The 18,665-nt window shown below is 57.0% G+C and overlaps 7 protein-coding genes across 7 annotated transcripts; 4 read left to right on the forward strand and 3 right to left on the reverse strand.

Annotated features, from left to right (window-relative positions):
* The first annotated feature begins 5 nt into the window (after positions 1-5).
* Positions 6-2,285, forward strand: SCHCODRAFT_02610964 (uncharacterized protein). The gene is made up of 7 exons (XM_050344449.1): positions 6-211; positions 271-369; positions 434-587; positions 651-870; positions 1,029-1,255; positions 1,312-1,437; positions 1,495-2,285. The coding sequence occupies exons 1-7, from the start codon at positions 54-56 to the stop codon at positions 2,134-2,136; spliced, it is 1,626 nt and encodes a 541-aa protein (XP_050202222.1). The 5' UTR covers positions 6-53; the 3' UTR covers positions 2,137-2,285.
* A 247-nt stretch (positions 2,286-2,532) lies between these two features.
* On the forward strand, positions 2,533-5,241 carry SCHCODRAFT_02684301 (mitochondrial intermediate peptidase mitochondrial precursor). Its single transcript, XM_003038677.2, has 4 exons — positions 2,533-3,105; positions 3,161-3,677; positions 3,728-4,387; positions 4,441-5,241. The coding sequence occupies exons 1-4, from the start codon at positions 2,587-2,589 to the stop codon at positions 5,070-5,072; spliced, it is 2,328 nt and encodes a 775-aa protein (XP_003038723.1). The 5' UTR covers positions 2,533-2,586; the 3' UTR covers positions 5,073-5,241.
* A 643-nt stretch (positions 5,242-5,884) lies between these two features.
* Positions 5,885-8,974, reverse strand: SCHCODRAFT_02696654 (mating-type protein A-alpha Z4; the record flags this gene model as incomplete). Its single annotated transcript, XM_003037338.2, has 7 exons — positions 5,885-6,820; positions 6,873-7,073; positions 7,124-7,328; positions 7,377-8,076; positions 8,126-8,213; positions 8,263-8,584; positions 8,634-8,974. 7 exons carry the CDS (start codon positions 8,972-8,974, stop codon positions 5,885-5,887), a joined length of 2,793 nt encoding a protein of 930 aa, XP_003037384.1.
* A 271-nt stretch (positions 8,975-9,245) lies between these two features.
* SCHCODRAFT_02596714 (mating-type protein A-alpha Y4) lies at positions 9,246-12,334 on the forward strand (the record flags this gene model as incomplete). The annotated part of the gene is made up of 7 exons (XM_003038676.1): positions 9,246-9,728; positions 9,779-9,892; positions 9,943-10,002; positions 10,052-10,642; positions 10,690-10,761; positions 10,816-11,082; positions 11,132-12,334. The coding sequence occupies 7 exons, from the start codon at positions 9,246-9,248 to the stop codon at positions 12,332-12,334; spliced, it is 2,790 nt and encodes a 929-aa protein (XP_003038722.1).
* Positions 12,335-13,130: 796 nt separating this feature from the next.
* On the reverse strand, positions 13,131-14,813 carry SCHCODRAFT_02565727 (uncharacterized protein; the record flags this gene model as incomplete). Its single annotated transcript, XM_003037337.2, has 2 exons — positions 13,131-14,684; positions 14,751-14,813. The coding sequence occupies 2 exons, from the start codon at positions 14,811-14,813 to the stop codon at positions 13,131-13,133; spliced, it is 1,617 nt and encodes a 538-aa protein (XP_003037383.1).
* A 441-nt stretch (positions 14,814-15,254) lies between these two features.
* SCHCODRAFT_02610976 (FAD-binding domain-containing protein) lies at positions 15,255-17,329 on the forward strand. The gene is made up of 8 exons (XM_003038675.3): positions 15,255-15,705; positions 15,754-15,765; positions 15,824-15,837; positions 15,894-15,963; positions 16,012-16,290; positions 16,347-16,425; positions 16,475-16,530; positions 16,591-17,329. The coding sequence occupies exons 1-8, from the start codon at positions 15,331-15,333 to the stop codon at positions 17,065-17,067; spliced, it is 1,362 nt and encodes a 453-aa protein (XP_003038721.1). The 5' UTR covers positions 15,255-15,330; the 3' UTR covers positions 17,068-17,329.
* On the reverse strand, positions 16,850-18,410 carry SCHCODRAFT_02610979 (uncharacterized protein). Its single transcript, XM_003037336.2, has 3 exons — positions 18,095-18,410; positions 17,771-18,039; positions 16,850-17,714 (listed from the first exon to the last, which is right to left on the reverse strand). The coding sequence occupies exons 1-3, from the start codon at positions 18,389-18,391 to the stop codon at positions 17,108-17,110; spliced, it is 1,173 nt and encodes a 390-aa protein (XP_003037382.1). The 5' UTR covers positions 18,392-18,410; the 3' UTR covers positions 16,850-17,107.
* Between the last annotated feature and the right edge of the window lie 255 nt (positions 18,411-18,665).

Here is an 18,665-nt window from a genome sequence, read left to right on the forward strand (position 1 = left end):
TGGCTCTCGACATCAACCATCCTTGTTGCGTTCCCGTTCCCCCTCTCCCCTTCATGTCTACGACTCAAACGGGCGAGAAAAAGGGACATGTGTGCCCGCCGTCCAATGCAAAGCATCCCTCCGACCGCTGGGAATCTTTGTTCGTGTATTCCTTCATCTGCAAGTTCACGAACTTGAGGGGGAAAGTCGAGGGATTGGAGACGCCCATGGAGTGCGTATCGTGTTGCTTGTGCTGTACGCTCTTAATGACATGTTTCAATTGCTACATAGCTTTGAGAACGCGCTGTTAGACAAGGAGCCCAACACCATCTTGACAGGCATCCTCACCCGCTTCATCCTCAATCTCCGTCCCCAGACGCGTAATCTGAGGTGCATAGCTCATCACGACCCTCCCACTGTTGTACAGAATTGTTAACACGCCCGCGACGCGCAGCCCCGATCAAATATCGAGCACAGTCGCCAGCGTCATGGGCGAGTACTTCAAGACCGGCGAGCGCAGCAACTTCTGGGACGAGAGCAAGCGCAAGAACATCGACCCCTTCCTCTCCATCGACGGCGGCATCTTCACGCAGGACTGGGACTTCAAGGTGCGCACTCGCGCTTGCGACCCATAATGATACTCGGACGTTGACGCCACATGACCCCGCCAGCTGAAGATCCTGCGCCAGCTCGTCGAGATGCAGCTCTCCGCGCCCAACTCGGAGATCAAGGCGATCATAGACAGGGCGTGGGGCGTGTCGGCGAGCAAGCACAAGAAGAAGAACGAGAAGGAGCCACTGCCGGGGCCGGACGACCCGCATAGCCAGGAGAACTTGCAGTTGGCGCCCATCGGTCAGGATGCGCAACGCATGCGGTACTGGGTCGCGGATGGTGCGTACCGCTCGCTCAATGCTCGATGCTTTGCGTTTCTTCCCCTGCGATCCATGATAGGCGCCGCATCTCCGTTACCGTGCCCCAATGTTCCGCCGTTGGACGGACACCTTACGCCTCTTCAATGCGACAGTACTGACCATCGGCCTCCCTCGCAGACTCCCCAAGGATATACATGTCGTCTAACCCCTGGCGGGTGACTGCCAGCTTCCAAACGGTGTCGTCAACCCGCGAGGAATACATTGCAACGATCGAGACGCTCAAAAACAATCAACCCCCTCCCCCCTCTAAGCCCAACGCCAAACCCACTAAGCAGGCTCAGGCGCACATGGCGCTCATTGCTGCGCTAGAGAGCAGGATCCCTGCGATTGATAACGAGCTGGCGGTGAGAATCAATTTGTGCTCGCGGTTGATCCGACGCGTTCTGACGCGTCATTCCAGCGGGTCGCAAGAGTACGGCGCAAACTCGAGCAGAGGCAAGCGTTGTACGCCCAGGCCGAGCTGCGGGAGACGCGCACACGGCGTCAAGTCAAGCAGAGGTATACGTACGCTGAGGTGGATAGTGATGTGCGTAACAATGATGCTTTTGTTCATTCTTGAACGTTGTCACTCATTTAGATCCAGCAGGATGATGAGGATGACTACGTCGACCGAGAAGACGAGGTTGCCGACGACGACGACTTCGGCGACGAAGAGGAAGAGACAGGCGGACGCCGCTCAGGCAGACGAGCCGTGGCCGAGTCGTCAGCAGCAGGGCGGCGTCGATCCGCGCGTACCACGGTCAATGGCAACGGCAAGGCAAATTCGAACGGCAAAAGGACAGCGTCGCCCGACTGGACGCAGTGGCGAGGCGAGCGACGCTCTCGTCGGCTGGGCGCGCCGGCCGACATCGCCGCGGAGTTCAACTTCCCTCCCACCAAGCGTGCACGAACTGCAGAAAGCGAGGCGACATCCGAGGACCAGGGTGGGACACCGCAAACGAACGGTGGGCCGATCAAACTCAAGGCCACTGGCGCCGCAGCATTGCGGGCGAACGAGCAGGCGGTGGAGGTACTTCCTGGCAAGAAGAAGTCGCGGTTCTGGGTGTACGCCGTTGAACCTGCTGATGAGCAGCAAGAAAACGGAAACGGCAGGGATCAAGGAGGTGACCTGAAGAGCGAGGAGGCGACAAGCTCAGTCCCGCCGGAGACGAACGGGAATTCTACCGCGTCAGATGGCATGGACGTGGACGTGAGGCGGCGAAGTGTGTCTCCCCTTACGCCGTAGGGTTGCTCAGAGGTTCTGCGCGTCGGTCTATTTCTTGATTCCGGTTTTGTTTGTCCTGTCGTCTTGCTGCATCTCCCTGTATCTTGCCCTACACCTACTGAGCCATGGCTAATTTACCACGGCTTGAATATAGCTGTTTGAGTACAGCTGCGTCGCACGGGAGCTTCCTTGCCAGCTCAATGGCGTCGAACCTTCGTGGTAGATCCAAGAGTAATATGCCTACAGTGTAGGAACCTCGTCGGTGGTGCTACACTTGCTAATTCGTTGCAGGCGCTCAGACAAAGGATGCGTGAATGGAGACCCTCTCGGTGACCAATGGTAGACGCCGGGTTTACGAGATAAGATAATGAAAATTCCGGAGTATTTTTGATGTGAAGGAGCTCCGAGAGTCTAGATCGCGCAAGCGGATGCGTCTCTCCTCCCACCGCCACGGCATCCTGCACCCTCTGTATGATTGCCCGCCCCGCCAGAGATGTGCTCTCCTCCGCGACGAAGAAGCAGTTTCGCTTCAGAGGTTGCCTCGCCGCCCGTCATGAGCCGTATCACACCTCGACATCCCGGGCCGGCCAGGTAGCCATACTTCCCGCCACAACGGATGACAAGACGCTCGTCTCGGTCTTCGACTCGCCTCGGAGCAATGCGAAACTATCCGGCTTCGCGACGACGGGCCTCTTCAACCATTCCATGCTCACGCACCCTCGCGCGCTGAACTCGATCGCTCAGGGGACACTCATACGCGCGCATGTCCTGACGAACCGCATTCTTCGTGCGAAGGAGTCCCGGGAGGAGCTCTTCAAGGTCGTCAAGAACCTGGACAGGCTCAGCGACATGCTCTGCAGTGTCATCGACCTCTGCGAACTCGTTCGCAACTCGCACCCCGATCGCGCCTGGGTTGAGGCAGCCAACGACGCGTACGAGGGACTTTGCCAGACCATGAACGAGCTGAACACCCATGTGGGGCTCTACGATGTGTGTGACACGCTACTCTTATACCCCTGTACTCATAGCCATGCTGTATCCATAGGTTCTGAAGATTGTGCTGTCCGACCCTGAGATCGTCAAGTCCTTAAGCCCAGAGGCTTACCGCACCGCGATGATCTTTTGGAATGACTTCGAGAAGTCGGCAATCAACCTCCCTGCGAAGGAACGCGAAGAGTTCGTCGCACTCTCCTCCGAAATCATATCCCTCGGGCGCATGTTCCTAGAGGAGACCACCGCCGCACGTCCCCCTGCCAAAATTCCCCCTTCAGACCTGGCTGGGTTGAAGGACAAGGGTATGGGCGTGCGTCTGCAGCTGCAGGCGCAATTCACGCAGCGCGATTTGCATGTCTACCCTGGGTCATTGCAAGCACAAATGATTATGCGGTCGGCCCCGGCGGAAGAGGCGCGAAGGCGTGTCTATATCGCGTCACATTCCAGCACGCCAGAGCAGATAGAGCTTTTGGAGCGCATGCTCTCCACACGCGCGAGGCTCGCCCGACTGGTCGGCCGAGAGAGCTTCGCGGCTATGGCCCTCGATGACAAGATGGCTAAGAATCCCAGTGAGTCCTTCTAAAGCCCACCAAATCTTCGTACAATGACAACTATCTAGCCAATGTCGCTCGCTTCCTCGACTCCCTTATGGATCGTTCACGACCTTACGCCCGTCGCGCGTTGAGGAACCTTAGCATGCGCAAGCAAGAGCATCTCCATACCCCGCCATTCCCCACAATCCAAGCCTGGGACCGAGATTACTACTGTCCCCCTGAACCACCAGCACCTCCCATTCCCCTTCCTAGACTCACCTTCGGCACCGTCCTGATGGGACTATCCCGCCTATTCCGTCACTTATATGGCATCCACTTGCGCCCCGTGAAGCCCATCGCTGGCGAGGTCTGGCACTCCGACGTTCACAAGCTGGAAGTGGTGGACGAGGAGAAGGGTGTCATTGGCCTCATCTACGCGGACGTCTTTGCGCGCCGAGGGAAAGCGAGCGGCGCAGCACACTACACAGTGCGGTGCTCGCGGCGAACAGACGACGACGATGTGCAGGGCGACAATGACGAGTTGACGCGGATGTACCCTGATCTAATCAAGCAGTCGGAGGAATTCGAGGCGGTCGGTCGGGGACCGATACCTGGACTGCCGGGGACGTACCAGCAGCCCTTGGTCGTCTTGCTCTGCGAGTTTGCGCGCCCTTCGCTTGGTGCGGCGGTCCTCGAATGGCACGAAGTCATGACCCTCTTCCATGAGATGGGCCATGCCATGCATTGTAAGCCTACACTGCTCACTCCTTCTTTCCGTACGCTAAACTCTCGCCTCTAGCCATGATCGGCCGCACCGAGTACCAGAACGTCTCCGGTACTCGCTGCCCCACCGACTTCGTCGAGCTTCCCTCTATCCTCATGGAGCACTTCCTCAACTCGCGCCAGGTCCTCTCCCTCTTCCACGCCGACTCCACCTCTTCTTCTTCCCAGCCCATCGGCAATCAGCACGAAGACCCATGCCACTCCATCGACACCTACGCGCAGATCATGCTCGCCGCCCTCGACCAGATCTACCACTCGCCCGCCGCGCTCGAGCCCGGGTTCGACTCGACGCGCGAGCTGGCGAGGTTGCATGATGAGAAGGGGCTGATTCCGTACGTGCCCGGGACGAGCTTCCAGACGCAGTTCGGGCACTTGTTCGGGTATGGGGCGACGTACTACTCGTACCTGTTTGACCGCGCGATCGCGTCGAGGGTGTGGAAGGACGTTTTCAGCTCCTCGCCGTTGAGTCGGGAAACGGGTGAGCGGTACAAGCAGGAGGTGCTGCGATACGGTGGTGGCAAAGACCCATGGGAGATGGTCAGCGCGTTGCTGAAGGCGCCGGAGTTGGCTAGTGGAGATGCGGAGGCGATGGCGACTGTCGGGCGGTGGAAGATTGAGGATGAGGTTGGGTTGCCTGGCAGGCACTAGACTATACTACGATACTGACGCTCACATCGGCACACTAACTACTGTACGCATAATCCGCAATGCATCTGTAGCCCACCCTCATCGCCTCTACCAGTCGCAATACATGCATCCCCCATCGGGCTTTATCAGCAACTTCGAGCTGGCCAGCGTCAATTTGTTCAAAGAGTGGTTGCCTTGGATGATGAATGTCATTGAAGAGGTGGATGTACATGTTGTACAGAGAAGTGCAAGAAAGCAAATAAGTGAGGTTGCAGAACGAAGAAAGCAAAAAAGCAAAAGGCAAATGGACAGCGACGAGAGCTATAAAAGAAGACTATCTACTGAAGGACTATCTACCGAAGGGGCTACCTACTGAAAAGACTATCTACTGAAGACAAGGCATAGACAGGAAGTGCATACTGGGCATAGGGGTGGCAGCATATGTGGCATAGAGTGGGGGGTATTGGGGCGACGGCGGCAAGGACTGCGTAGCAGACCTTCTTGTACGTCTGGGTAGGGTATCAAAAGGGGGTATCTGGTGGGTATAACAGGCGCGCAGCCGGCGTGGCCGGCAGGTCCTGTGCGAGCTCGATGCGACGACGCGGGGTATAAGGCAGCGCAAGGCCGCGAAGGGGGTATGCGCGAGCGTCGACCGAGTCGCGGAGGGCTAGGTCGTTGCAGCTACGACAAGAGGGTCCAATTGGACGCTCGTCCTGCAAGAAGCTAACCGGTGCATTTTCTGCAAAGGGTTAAGGGGGATGAACGAAGTTTGGCGTGGCGCTACGACTGCCGTCAGGAAGGTGGCTCGCAAGGAAGGCTTTGAAACTCACCGCTTAGCCACCGACGGAGGCCAGGCGTTGCAGGGATTGGCGCTCCGCCTCGAGACGAGCAGCTTCTTGCTCGATCTCAGCGAGGCGGGTGCGTACGGTATCAGCAGAGTCGACTGGACTGGACTTCGAGAGGCGTCGCTCGCGACGCTCAAGATAGCGGCGATCGTTTTTCGGCGCCTTCGCAGGCTTCGGGGCCTCTCTACAGACGTCGGCCAGGCCGCTGCTCAGAATGCCATCGACTAGACTGGAGGGCTCCGACGTCTCCTGCGCCTTCGGCGTAACACGCCTCTGGACGGGTGTGGTCCTGCGACGCGCGTTCCCTGCCTTCTGCCCCGTGGCGAGTACAGAGGTAAGCTGTCCTTCGCCGAACGCGACCTGAGCTGGGGATGCTATTGAGCCCGTAGCGTGGTGATACGACACTATGGGAGCAGCGGCGTGGCTGGCGCGGGTCGGAGAGCGCTTCGAAGCACTCCAGTGGCGAGCCGGGTTCTGCGCAAGATTGGCTACGCGCACGTCCAGCTTCGTGGGCACAAAGGCGCTCGGCCTCAGGCCGTCGCTAGGATGGAGCCGTCCGTCCGCGGGAGGGGATAGATCGTACTTGCTCCAGAGCGCGGGGTCGAAGCGAGGGTCGATAGATAGCGGGGGCATTCGTTTCTGCTGAGACGTCGTGTCACGCGAAGAGCTTGCGCTTGTCGACTGTGTCGTTGTTTCGTCTGCAGTGGTCGCCTCGTCCGGTTCGGTGATATCAGTCGCGTCGGACGTGACTGAGAACAAAGAATCCGTATCCGAGCCCGACGACGAAGTCGAGCAAGCGGAGGATATAGAGCTGATGGACGGCGAGCGTGTGAGCGAGCGCGACTTGCCTGGCAACGGAACAGCGTCGACAGAACAACCCGCTGAAGATTTTGTAGCCGCGGTGAGGTCGCGGGGGGCTTGAGTCTGCATCAAGTGTCAGTTGCAATCGATAGCATTGGACCAGCCAGATACTCACATGTGCCTCCAAATCCCAGTTGACCCACGGAGTTGGGTCACCGGTAACCTTAATGCCACCGCTGGGAACACCGCGAGAAGGCAAGGGCAAAGACACCGACACCGAAGGGGGGGAGCTAACACTTGGCGACGAACGCGAGCGTACAGTCCCAAGAGGGACACCATCCGGACCCATAAGTACAGGAGCTGAAGGCGGAGCCAACTATAGATCACATTAGCAAGGAAAGCACGCTCACTGAAAAGGATCCTCACCCCAGCCTTGCGTAACTCCTCCTGAAGCTTCTCGCGTTTCTTCATAGGATGAGACGCGAGAAGCGACGTCGCCTGAGCAGGTCGTTTAGCCTTGGGCGATGGGCTAACTGGCGATGTAGGCGTCGAGCCTCTCGATGATGGGGCGGGGGAGGGTAAAGAGACACGGATGGCCTGCGGACGCGGGCGTACTGGCGGCGAGAAGATCCTATAGGTGCGTGAGCAAGCTTTATGCGCACGAAGATGGTCCACATACCGAGGCTTCTTAGCTAGAGGCGAGACTTCTTCGTCATCGTTGCGACCGCGCTTGGCGCCGGCGATCTTCACCGGCTCCTCTTCTTCCTCGTCCTCTTCCTCCTCGTCCTCGCTGTCGCTATCGTTCTCACTGTCTGAGTCTTCGTCCTCGTCATCCGTGGACTCGTCAGTGTCATCGCTATTCGAGTCCTCGTCCTCCGTTGCGGATCCATCTTTTGAAAAGGCCGTGGCTACCAGCTGCGGACACATCTGCGCCATGAGGTCGGACGGGCGGGTGTCGAGGTCCTCTCCGTCGTCGTCTTCATCGTCCGAAGCGTCGTCTGACGCATAGAAGTCATCGAGATCTTCATCCGACTCGGTGCCAGACAATTCGTCGGCTGAAAGTGGCTCGGGGCTGGGGTAGCACTTGCGATCCTCTGCTCTTCGCTGAGCGTCCATTCTGTCCTTCTGGGCACGACGTTGCTCGCGACGCGCCTGCCGCTGCTTCGCAGCAGTCGCCGCCTCAAGAGCCGCCCTGAACGCGACGAGATCCTGGGTTGCGAATTGCCTATCAACAGCGGAGGAGTTCAAGGAGTCGGCGAGTTCGGTTGGTTCAAGCCCATACATCTCCTTCGCGTTCACTTCAAGGTGAGCGAGGGCGAATTCGACGTCGGGCTGAAGGGCGGCAAACGACTGAGGGTGTAACGGCTCCTCGCAGGCAGCTGTTGATGAGTCAGTAATGAGGAAGTACGCGAGGAACATGAGCCGTACGGGATGCCTTGGGAGGGATCTTGAACGCTACGACGTCATGTGACGAACGCAGGTGTGGTTGTACTTCTTCGCGCTTCGGTTGCGCCCCCTGAACAGATGTCAGTGTTCAGTCTTATATTAGTCGATTCAGAACGTACTTTACGCTTTGCGATGCACCCGTCCGTGAAATCCCTGGAGGTCTCTTCGGTTCCCCACATAAGGCGCGTAGATTGAAGCATGAGCGACCTGCTGCCGCCGAATAGGCGACGTCTAATGTCACCCCAACCCATCCGTGCACGGGCAGCAATGAACCAGTTGTCGATGTCACCAAGAGCGAGGTGCTGTGCGACATCAGGGGAAGTACGCTGTCGGGCTTGATCCAAGAGTTCCTCCTTGATAGCTTTTGTGGGATATGGGTTGTCGAGGTGATTGACTAACCAGCGATAGCAGGGCTCGATGTATGGTGGCAGGGGCGTAGCGCTGTGCGTACGTCAGGTCTCGGAAAGAGGGAGGTCGAGTACATACGCACCTAAGTTCTGCGCCGGTCTTCTCGTCTGCCAGCGCGGACGACGCGTCGTGGCGTTCCAAACCAGCGAGCAGATCCTTGGTCAGCTCGTCCTCGATCGTATGGTTAGTAGCCTCCTGGTCGAGCATGACTTCTGCAATTTGCGCAATGCTGATGCCGACGGCGTGGGATAGTGCAAGAGTGGAGGAAGGAAGGGTTGGGTCGCAGTCAACACAGGCGCGGACGCGATCCCACTGCGCTTGAAATTGAGCGAGGGCGTCGTCGCCCTCAGCCAGAGCCGTTAGAAATTCGGCTTGAGCGTGATGCAACCATTCTAGGATGTCCTCTGCAGAGTAGAGGGACATCGGGTATGTGGGAGGGAAATGGGCCAGCGGGCACCTGTGACGCGGGGTGTTATGCGTTTGCTCTCCGGGGCTCGGCCCGTCTGAGTTTCAAATTCCGCCGATAGCAACCATTGTTTATGTCATCGGTGGCCAGACTGTGGCCAAAACGTGGCCAAAACTCGTGGCCGTTGTCTGACTAAGCGACAATGGGGACAAACAACGGTCAACGCGTCTACTTAGGCATAGTGCCCACACAAACGCCCTCACGGATCCCTCACCCCTATCGACCGCGATGGCAGAGCTGCTCGCCTGCCTGCAGAGCATATCTGCTCATGCGAAGGACATGATGGCTCTTGCCCGCTCCAGAGGCGCCACTGGCTCTCGTCCTACTCCCACCACTCTTCCACATTTCGACGAGCTGCTTCCCCCCAATCTCGACTTCGTGCGCACTCGTCTACAGGAGGCTCGCCTCCCTCCCAAAGCCATCAAAGGGACCCTTTCTGCCTACGAATCTGCCTGCGCGCGCTGGAAGCATGATCTTGAAGAGGCGTTCGACCGCACAGCACACTCCATCTCCCCCCACAACTTCCAGCGACTTGCCCAATTACGCACTCGGCTATACGTCGAGCAGGTCCAGAAATGGCTATACGAGGTGCTTCAAGTTCCCGAGAGGTGGAAGGCGGAGATGGAGAAGCAGCGCGCGCACATCAACGCGACTATGGGCCCTGACAAGACCACGGGCCCCGGCAAGCGCTCGCGACCCAAATTCCATTCGGTATGTGTTATGGAATAGTGTTGCAGGTACATTGCTCATCCGTCTCTCAGGAGTATACTCCTGTCCTTGAGCTGTACTTCCACTTCAACGCCTATCCCACGTACGCCGACCGGCGCATTCTTGCAGAGAAGACCGGGATGTTGACCAGGCAAATCACTGTCTGGGTTGGTGTCGCATTTCTTCGATAGTGTCGTCAACGTCTAACGTCGTGTAGTTCCAGAATCATCGCCGACGGGCCAAAGGCCCCCTGCCTCGCATGTCCCCCACCGCCAAGGTACGTCTGCGACACCGTCAATAGATGCTGACATTGACACGTCTGTCAGATTCCGATGGAGGAGTTTGAGCGTCAGCTCGAGAACTTAGCTCGCAAGATTGTGCCGGTCCTCTTGCCGCCAACTCTACGACGCTTCGCACCCGGTAATGAGAACAAGTCCCTTGCTGCCGCCTCCAGGCAGAGCGCAGGGAAGTCCTCGAAGAACGCGAAACGACTCTCCGAATTGGAGAAGGCTCAACAAGTCCCACGCAAGCCCTCAGAGAATGCGGAGGCAGGCCCGTCGTCATTGGGCGCTATGCTGGCGAGGGTTATGCATAATGACAGCGTCTCCAAGAAGAAGTCGAAGAAGGCCAAGAAGGAGAAGGCCTCCCAGCAGAACGTAGTGTGCGACGTCGAGATGCGCGACGCGACAGCGACGAAGGAGAAGCGTCGCAAGATGAAGAAGCTCCCGCGCGCTGCTGGTCAGCCTTTCGACGTGCCGATGGATGTCGAGCGCGCCGACAAAGCATCGAGGAAAGCCATGAAGAAGGCGAAGAAGTCCCCTCGTGCATTCGACTCCAGGGCCGAACTTGCTTTCGCTCAGGCGGCGTACCCTTCCCCATCGCAATACGCCTACGTTCACTCGCGCAAACCCTCTGCGGTAAGTCTTGTTTGCATGGGCGCATGCAATATCTCATGTGTCTGAAGCAGCAGAAACCATCATCCGATTCTCCTCGCAAAGATTTCGGCCAGCTGGGGAAGGGAAGGCCATCCTCGAATGTGAGCGTCCCGAGGTCATCCTTTCTAGGTCGTCTTGCTCATACGTCGCTTCAGTCAACGTCCTCAACCGTACCTCCTCACCGTGTTTCGTCCCGCCTCAACGCCATGCGGCCCCCATACGCTTTCCCAGCTCCGTATAACGCAGCCGCCGTCCCGTTGACGTTCTCTGTTGCTTCATCTACCCAATTCGCCTTCGCCACCGACAACCGTTCCTTCGGGTTTGCGGAAAGGACACCGAGGAAGGCAACAGTACCTGCTGCGTGTACCCTCATCGACTACCTCATTTCCAAGTTTGCCGGCCTCCGCTTACTATGCGTTGAGGTACGTCTAATCTTCGACTTGCAGTTGTCTGTATCTGACGTGATTGCAGCAGAGCGTCTCCTCGCGGAGCATATCCTTATCGACCTCCGAAAGTGGCAAACTGGCGGGCCTCCGTACAGAGGGCCTGACCACGGGAGAGGCATCAGGAGTGCAGACTCACGTCGACTCTTACGCCGCTCGTCGCGCGATCACTTACGTGCCTCCATCTGCTCCCTTGGATTGCGTCGTGCACAACCTCGCGCGTGCTCTTCAGCTCAAGCAGGTCCGACCAATGGTTCTCGCCCAGCCTGTTGTGCAGCCAGATGCATTTGCTCCCTTCATCGCTCGGGCCGAGCGGCGTGCACGCCGCAAAGAACGGAAGCAGAGGAAGGCGCTGGAGGAGAAGCAGGCGAAGAAGGACAGGAAAGAGCGCCAGAAAGCCTCTAGGTCGCAACGCGATTCACCCTCTATGGATGCGGATGTCCAGAGCAGGGCATCATCCGTTGCCTCTACCAGCTCGCTGCCCGCGCGAAAGTCATCGAAAAAGTCCAGGAAGTCCAAGGGAGAGTCTGCCGCGTCCTCTCGCGCGACGTCGGTCGCGTCGTCCGTTCGCACGCCTTCCCTCTCCTCCACTTCTTCTCGCCGCTCCTCCGGTATGTCTATGCCTGGTACCCCGCGTCCAGAGCAAGACCTGCCGATCATGGCGACCGCCGACTTCAACTTCGCAGGCGACGAAGACGTCACGATGACCCCGGACCTCGCGGCCCAGCTGTTCGGCGAGGATGAGGATGGCGCTGCTGCACTCGGCCAGATGCAATACGAAGAATTCAGCCCGGACATGCTCACTTTCACCAGCACTGCTGGTGGCGCCCTCAGCGACATGACTGCGGACGTCAACATGCCCGACCTGGGCAACGCCTATACCAGTCAGCAAAGCGTTGACGACATGAACTGGACAGGCTTTGGGCTTGATGCACAGAACTCTGCATCGCCAGGTTTGTTCGGCGATGAGTCGAACACCGGGCTTGACTGGCTTCTCAGTCACAATCTTTTGGGCGATACCCAAATGTCCGACCTTTCTTACACCGCTCCTACATCCACCCCATCCCAGATCAACATCCTCGGCAGCACATATGCATGCGAGCTCGGCGGCTCCGACAGCCTCGGCACGCCGTTCAACATGAACGACTGGACCTTTGGGCTGGGCGCCTGCGACGATGGCTTCGCTGGCTTTGGGAACAACCTCCTCGGCGGTACGGCCGTCGCCGTATGAACCAAGCCCATCTCATCAACCGCTTCCACCACAACACCCACCTCCCCCTTTTTGGCCTCTTCGTGCGAAGCACATGGTACGTTCCTGCTGAGTATTCTCGTCAGTATAAGCGCTCACCCTTCCGCAGATACTTTCGCATCGAATGAGTGCAGCAAAGCACGGCGCCTTATCATCCGCACAAATCTCATCACCCGCCTCCCACCTTGATACCTGCCTCGCCGCCCGTCGCTCTCAGTACGTTTCTCGTATCTTTTGTCCTAAGCATGGCTAACCTCTGTAAAGCTCTCGTCGGCAACCCTCTCAATCATCTCACCACCCACTCTGCCGCTGCTTGGTCGCAGACCCACCCTCGTCGATCGCGCCGTTATTGCCTTGCCAGGTGTCCTCTCCGACACCCGCCAAGATCATCTCTTCATTTTTTCACTTGCGCATTGCTATCTTGCTTTCGATTTGCTTTCAAATAGTTGCTCTTTTCGTGGATCTCCTGCATCTCTCTTAGACCGCTCTATCTTTATCATTATGCTAATCCGCTTCTCGCATTTTTCTTTCTCTTCACTACGGAATACAATGTACTAGTAGCCAAGTCGAACCTGTGTACCATAATCAAGTTTTGGCTGCCTTTGCGCCCGTGTCTATTCGCTGTTATCCGCCTCGTGTGAAGCTGGGGCTTGTCACCGTGAGGACTGCATACAGTAGGTTGGTCTTCGCGCCTGCTTGCGCGCACCGTTCAAGATGATGCCTCTGAAAGCATGACGCTAGTGTCACATCGTTCTCCTCCTGCGACGTACATACTTCCTCAATCGTCTCGCGGATCGACATGTAGAACAACTTCATCCGACATGTCATCGCGTTCGTGCGGCCTGAGCACGAAGCGTCGCCGATATTGCACCTCCTCCCCTACCCACGACGCTTGTCTGCCCTTCCCGATCTCGCGGTCCTGTTCGCCCACGCAGATCACCAGTTTCTCCAATGGGCTCCCCTTCTTCAGCTTCTTTAGACTGTACCACAGCGTCCTCGCTAGCTGGCAGTTCCGTCTGGTATAATCCTTCAAGTCCTCCCGAACGTATACATGGAGATCCGTGAAGGCGAGAGGGATGTTCAGGGTGAGCGTGCGCAGGGCGGGGAATTGCGCAAGCGCCAAGCATATCCCATCCTCGTCAGTCGGCCATCCATCGAGGTCGAAGGTGAAGTCGGCGAGATAGGGACACGATGCGTCGATGGCGACGATCTCGTCAATGGTCAAGGCATGTCGAAGGACGACACTAGTGTAGTATGAAGGATATTCCACTTCATGAATGTCCAGCGCTCGTATCTGATGACCCTGATGTCGCAGGACACCTTCCAGCGGTCGCAAGTCATGCAGATTAAGCACAGACAGCGACTGAAGGGAGGGGAGAGCGATGAGGAAAGCTCTGACACTGTCGATAGTGCGCTCGCGCTCTGCCGATGGCAGATCCGTTTCCGTGAGTCGGTCGAAGGCCAGCTGGACGGTCGAGAGTGAGGCGAACATGCCGGCATCCCAAGGAAGGGTCTGGAGATCGTCCGGAATGCATAGCCCGCGCAGCGTCTCGACGCGAGTCCAGTCAACGATGGGCGCCAGAGTTGTGACAGTCTCCGGACTCATATTACTGATCTCCACGTCTTCAATTGCTTTCCGTATTGGTTCTACGTCAAATCGCGCGCGAAGACGCTGCTCTTTCTCTCGCTCTTCTTGGGTTAAGGTGTAGATGCAACAGCCGCCAACACTGCGACTGGTGTACCTGAAAGAGCGTAGTTCCGGCGAGCGAGCGACGATGCGTTTGAAGGCTGGCCATTGGAAGTCCCATCCCCACATCCCGTGGCCAACGCTGGCATGCAAGGTGCGAAGCAATGGTGACTCTGCAAGGGCCATCTCCGACGGGTCATCATCCAATGTCCCTGGTGTGGTTCTCGTCCAGTGACGGATATGCAGATGGACGTGTGGGTGGAATTCCTGCAGGGACGCAAGGAGTAAGAGTGGAATGGGGATTGGACAGTCGTAGGTCACGTCCGCAAGCCTGGTGAGTTTAGACAGAAGAGCGAGCAGGGGAGTCCAAGTGGTCTCTTTTTCGAGCTCCCCTTTGTTCGATTTCTTCCTCAGAACGAAGGGGAAAGCAGGCTCTGCGCGAATGGTGATAGATCGTATAGCCGTGTGGATCCACGACAAGCGTGCATCCTCCAGCCAGGCCGTGATACGGTGCTGAGTGGTCTGTAGACTGTCGGAGTTCAGGTTCAATGTGCAGTCTCGGATAGTGAACGGTCGAGCTGCCTCGTAGAGAACGGAATTGCACAGACAGATGGCGTGGACAGTGCGTGGTGAGCAATTGTGCACCTATTGAACCAGCGAACCATTCTTAGCGAGTGTACGGCAGCGATCCAGACAGTGCAGCATGCTTACCAGCTCAAAGATGAGGTCAAGAATATCCCTCCCAATCTTGTCGAGAGCTGGATCGCTGGCCATGATGGCGGTCAAAAGAGAGCTGCGGCGATGATGCATTGCTACACTCGAGCGTGGGTCATGGCCGTGCGAGCTGTAACGTGACTATGGATGAGTCAAGCGGCTCAAGACAGCTCATTGACCGAAGAACGTCTTTGATCGCTGCAGCCATTCAGGCCTCTTGATCAACACACGAATGAGGATAGACCAATCTATCTGGATCCCGCCGTCGGAAGAAGGGGGTTAGGAAAGCCCTTGAGTGCCGTATACACCCCTTCAGAGGATTGCCGTAGGCAAAAGAGATGTGTCTGACGCGACTAGAAAGTATACAAAGCTGGGTACAATGAAAGGCGAGTGAAAGGTGCGCCATGGCTCAATCTCGGCAATTGCCAGATTTGTGGCGTCGATAGATTCAGGAAAGTTCAACCGTTACGCGTGACCCTGATATCTTCTCTCCGCTGTCATCTTTTATTCCTCTGGCTCGTCTGTAGCGCGCGCTCTTCATCGTCGGCGCACCCGCTTTACATCTGACATTTTCAATATGTCACATACAATCCGTGGGTTGAAGGGCGACCTGATCACGCGCGAGTCGTCGGAGTACCGTGCCGCTATCACTCGCTGGGCTGCAACCGCAGAACGGCAGGCTGAGGTTGTCGTCTTCGTGAAAGACGCAGGCGACGTCTCTCTCGCGATCAAATATGCAAAAGACCATGAATATCCCATTGCCATTCGCGATGGGGGGTACAGCGTTTCAGGCGCCTCGTCGGCTGAGAAGGGCCTTGTCATCGACTGCTCGAGGTACCTTGATTACGCAGATGTCGACTCTGTGGGAAGTACTGTGCGTGTCGGAGGCGGAACTACGTGGGAAACTGTGAACAAAGCGACGATGGCTCACGGCCTCGCGACAGTCGGAGGGGTAAGTCTACGATAGTTTGGCCTTTCAGGCGCCTGATTCGCTTGTCAGACCATCGACAAGGTGCGCAAGGCCTTTGTATCCGTGCCATCTGCAGTGAATTATGCTCAGACACGCGTAGATTGGTGTAGCAGGGTAATCCTGCATCTATTTCATGGCTCCAGCCGCCGTTGATCTCACACAGTATGCAGGTTGACTCTGGTTGGGGGATACGGCTATCTATCAGGACTTCACGGCTTGGCTCTCGACAGTCTAGAAGAGGTATGACTATATCTGCTTCCTCATATGTCCCTAACCTCACTCCTCTAGGCGACTGTCGTCGTTGCAGATGGCTCTATACTACGCGCCAGCAAGTCAACAAATCCGGATCTCTTCTACGCCATTCGCGGTGGTGGTTCGAACTTCGGCGTCGTCACTCAGCTGACGTTCAGGCTTTACCCTCAACGTCGAACAGTATACGCTGGGAAGCTCGTCTTCGCTAGAGATGCGGCCAAAGCTGTCCTGGAGCTTACCGTGGACTGGCGAACCGGGGAGGAAGACCCGAACGCATCGATGATCCAGGTTTTCAAACCGGACTCTGAAGGAAAGGTAAGGTTTTGCCAATCTCTTGCTGCATTGGCAGGCGTCTGACTTCATCCGTGCAGCCAAAGATTCTCTGTTTCCTTTATTACAACGGGTCGGAAGCTGAAGGTCGACATCACTTCCGGCGACTACTCGAAATTGGTGCGTAATCATGTTCGTGACTTGGATAGCTCACTTCTAACCTACATAGGCCCAATAACGGATGACACGGCGGATATTCCGTACGCAAAGACAGGGGAGATGATGGTACGTGCGCTCATGACTTATTCTTGTGGGCCGTGTTGCACAGGTTACGATGACCTTCAGAATTTCCTCTTCCCTCCAGGGCGTGGGGTCTACCAAAAGGGCATCCCTCAGCGTCGGCCAGATGTCAACTCCACCCTCGAGGTCATAGATCGTCTTGCCGATGCATCCCATCCCGGTGGCCCGTCCCCCCTTGTCGTCTGCGAGTACTTCCCGCTTCAAAGGATCCTCGCCTCTGACCCGAACGACGAAACTTCGTGCCTCCGCCGGGATACGAGCATCGTCGGGATATACGCATTCTGGGACGAGCTTACGGCGGAGAACTTCAACAAAGGTCAAGCTATTGTCCGCGACATAGCGACGATCGTCCAGAAATCTCATTCATACCTGGCTGAGCCCGATGAAAGAGGGGAGAGGGGGCAGCCAGACGACAAGGCGAGAGCGACATTTGGGGCGAAGTACCCGAAGTTGCAGCATATAAAGAAAAAGTACGACCCCGAAAACATATTCAATAGATGGTGCCCTATCACACCTGCGTAGACCCGCCGTCGCTGTTGTACACATTGCTATCGATACATCGCTAATATACAAGTAAATCTCGAATGGCGCTGTTCCCCCTCGAGAGGTCGCGCAGCATGACAAGGAACCCCGGCTTTTTGGACAACGTACGCCATTCGTCACCTGCGAGGACGATCCTCCGTAGCGATGGAAAATTCTCCTTGGTGAAGATGCCTAAGTGCAAGCGGAAGTGGGTCCAAACCATTTGCCCTTCACCAATGAGCTGGTCCGCGGCGCCGTGAAGCCCCACCACCTCCAAGGCGTCATGGCGAAGGTCTGGGTCAGGAGGAGTCGTGAAGAAGACATGGTAATTGAATTCTCGAATATTTGGGCACGCGCGAAGGCAGGGTGTCACCATGTCGGTCATGACGAAGCGGGCGTGCGCGCCGAACTCGACCGTAGTGAGCTGTTGTCCGAAGGTGTCCCAAAGAGCGCGCACATCTGCACCAACAAGAGGTGAATCCAAGACGATGTGACGGAGCTGGGGTAGTGACCATCGCGTGCAAAGCTTGTTCATGAGGAGCCCATTGATGACGTTCAATCGCAGCGTCACCAGGTGAGGTAGGACGAGCTCAGGCGGCTGCATTCCAGCCGGACTGAGCCCCATAATGCCACCGATGAACAGATACCTTGCGGTAGAGATAAGCTGGGCTTAAAAGCACGAGGGCAAGCGGGTGCTACACACCGTAGGCCGGGGGCATGCGAGAGCACATTGCCCAGCGAGTTGAGGCCACCGGATCTCTCCGCCTCGCTATTCCCCCACCAGTCTAATCGGCGGAGCGTATGGAACGGCACCATATCTGCTTCGAATTCGAAACCGATGGGCCCGGAGGTGGCGTACCGCGGGCGGACGAGGACCTCGACACGGGGGCAGCGCCTGAGTATCTCTACCGCCTGCAGAGGCGCCGAGCTACGCGTGATTGTCGAGGTGTATGGGAGGACGACGCGTCGGACCTGTTCGATGGTTAGTGAACCATATGGTGATCGACAGTATACTGTGTTGGCGTACCCATTGACCATACCCTTCAGGGCCTCCGCAAGGACTCTCGCACAGCGCGTCCCTCAGAGCATGCGCACTCGAGGGAAGTATGTGCACATCACGATAGAGGATGGCGATTGTAAGTGCGCGCCACTGTCGACAGACGAGGCTGACCGCGGCCTTGGTACGAACGTGCATGCGATCATCGTGGAGGGCTTGGAATGGGGTGTATTCATCCGAGGATACATCCTGGCATGTGGGGGACGAGAAACACCATTCAAAGATCTCGAGCCAGAGTTCGGGAGGGAGAGGCCCAGAATGCGTCATCAGCGAAGGAGACAAGCGCGTCAATACCGATCGGGGATATCATCATGTTGGACTTCGACCATCACTTGGACACGGTCTCCTCGAACTTGGACTTCTATGCGTCGTTTGAAGACTCTCTTCCATCTGTGGACGCCTCTGAGATGAATACATCGCTGCATACAGCCGATGTACTCGCCTTTGAGCGCTCATATTATCAGACTTTGGTGGCGTGCTTCATTTCCGCTCGCCATAAAATAAGGTACGAGAAGTTCGATGGTTCGTGCAGTCCATGCGA

Source organism: Schizophyllum commune (genome assembly GCF_000143185.2).
Source record: "Schizophyllum commune H4-8 unplaced genomic scaffold SCHCOscaffold_2, whole genome shotgun sequence".
Taxonomy (NCBI): domain Eukaryota; kingdom Fungi; phylum Basidiomycota; class Agaricomycetes; order Agaricales; family Schizophyllaceae; genus Schizophyllum; species Schizophyllum commune.

Bases quoted from the DNA above. Each gene is read 5' to 3' on its own strand.
- SCHCODRAFT_02610964 (XM_050344449.1), top strand. From the start codon at position 54: ATGTCTACGACTCAAACGGGCGAGAAAAAGGGACATGTGTGCCCGCCG. The intron at 212-270 runs GTGCGTATCGTG...ATTGCTACATAG, and splicing joins GGATTGGAGACGCCCATGGA to CTTTGAGAACGCGCTGTTAG. The intron at 1,438-1,494 runs GTGCGTAACAAT...ATTTAGATCCAG, and splicing joins ACGCTGAGGTGGATAGTGAT to CAGGATGATGAGGATGACTA.
- SCHCODRAFT_02684301 (XM_003038677.2), top strand. From the start codon at position 2,587: ATGATTGCCCGCCCCGCCAGAGATGTGCTCTCCTCCGCGACGAAGAAG. The intron at 3,106-3,160 runs GTGTGTGACACG...CTGTATCCATAG, and splicing joins CCCATGTGGGGCTCTACGAT to GTTCTGAAGATTGTGCTGTC. The intron at 4,388-4,440 runs GTAAGCCTACAC...TCTCGCCTCTAG, and splicing joins GATGGGCCATGCCATGCATT to CCATGATCGGCCGCACCGAG.
- SCHCODRAFT_02610976 (XM_003038675.3), top strand. From the start codon at position 15,331: ATGTCACATACAATCCGTGGGTTGAAGGGCGACCTGATCACGCGCGAG. The intron at 15,964-16,011 runs GTATGACTATAT...TCACTCCTCTAG, and splicing joins CTCTCGACAGTCTAGAAGAG to GCGACTGTCGTCGTTGCAGA. The intron at 16,531-16,590 runs GTACGTGCGCTC...GATGACCTTCAG, and splicing joins CAAAGACAGGGGAGATGATG to AATTTCCTCTTCCCTCCAGG.
- SCHCODRAFT_02610979 (XM_003037336.2), bottom strand. From the start codon at position 18,391: ATGACGCATTCTGGGCCTCTCCCTCCCGAACTCTGGCTCGAGATCTTT. The intron at 18,040-18,094 runs GTACGCCAACAC...ACCATCGAACAG, and splicing joins CTGAAGGGTATGGTCAATGG to GTCCGACGCGTCGTCCTCCC. The intron at 17,715-17,770 runs GTGTGTAGCACC...CTCTACCGCAAG, and splicing joins TCGCATGCCCCCGGCCTACG to GTATCTGTTCATCGGTGGCA.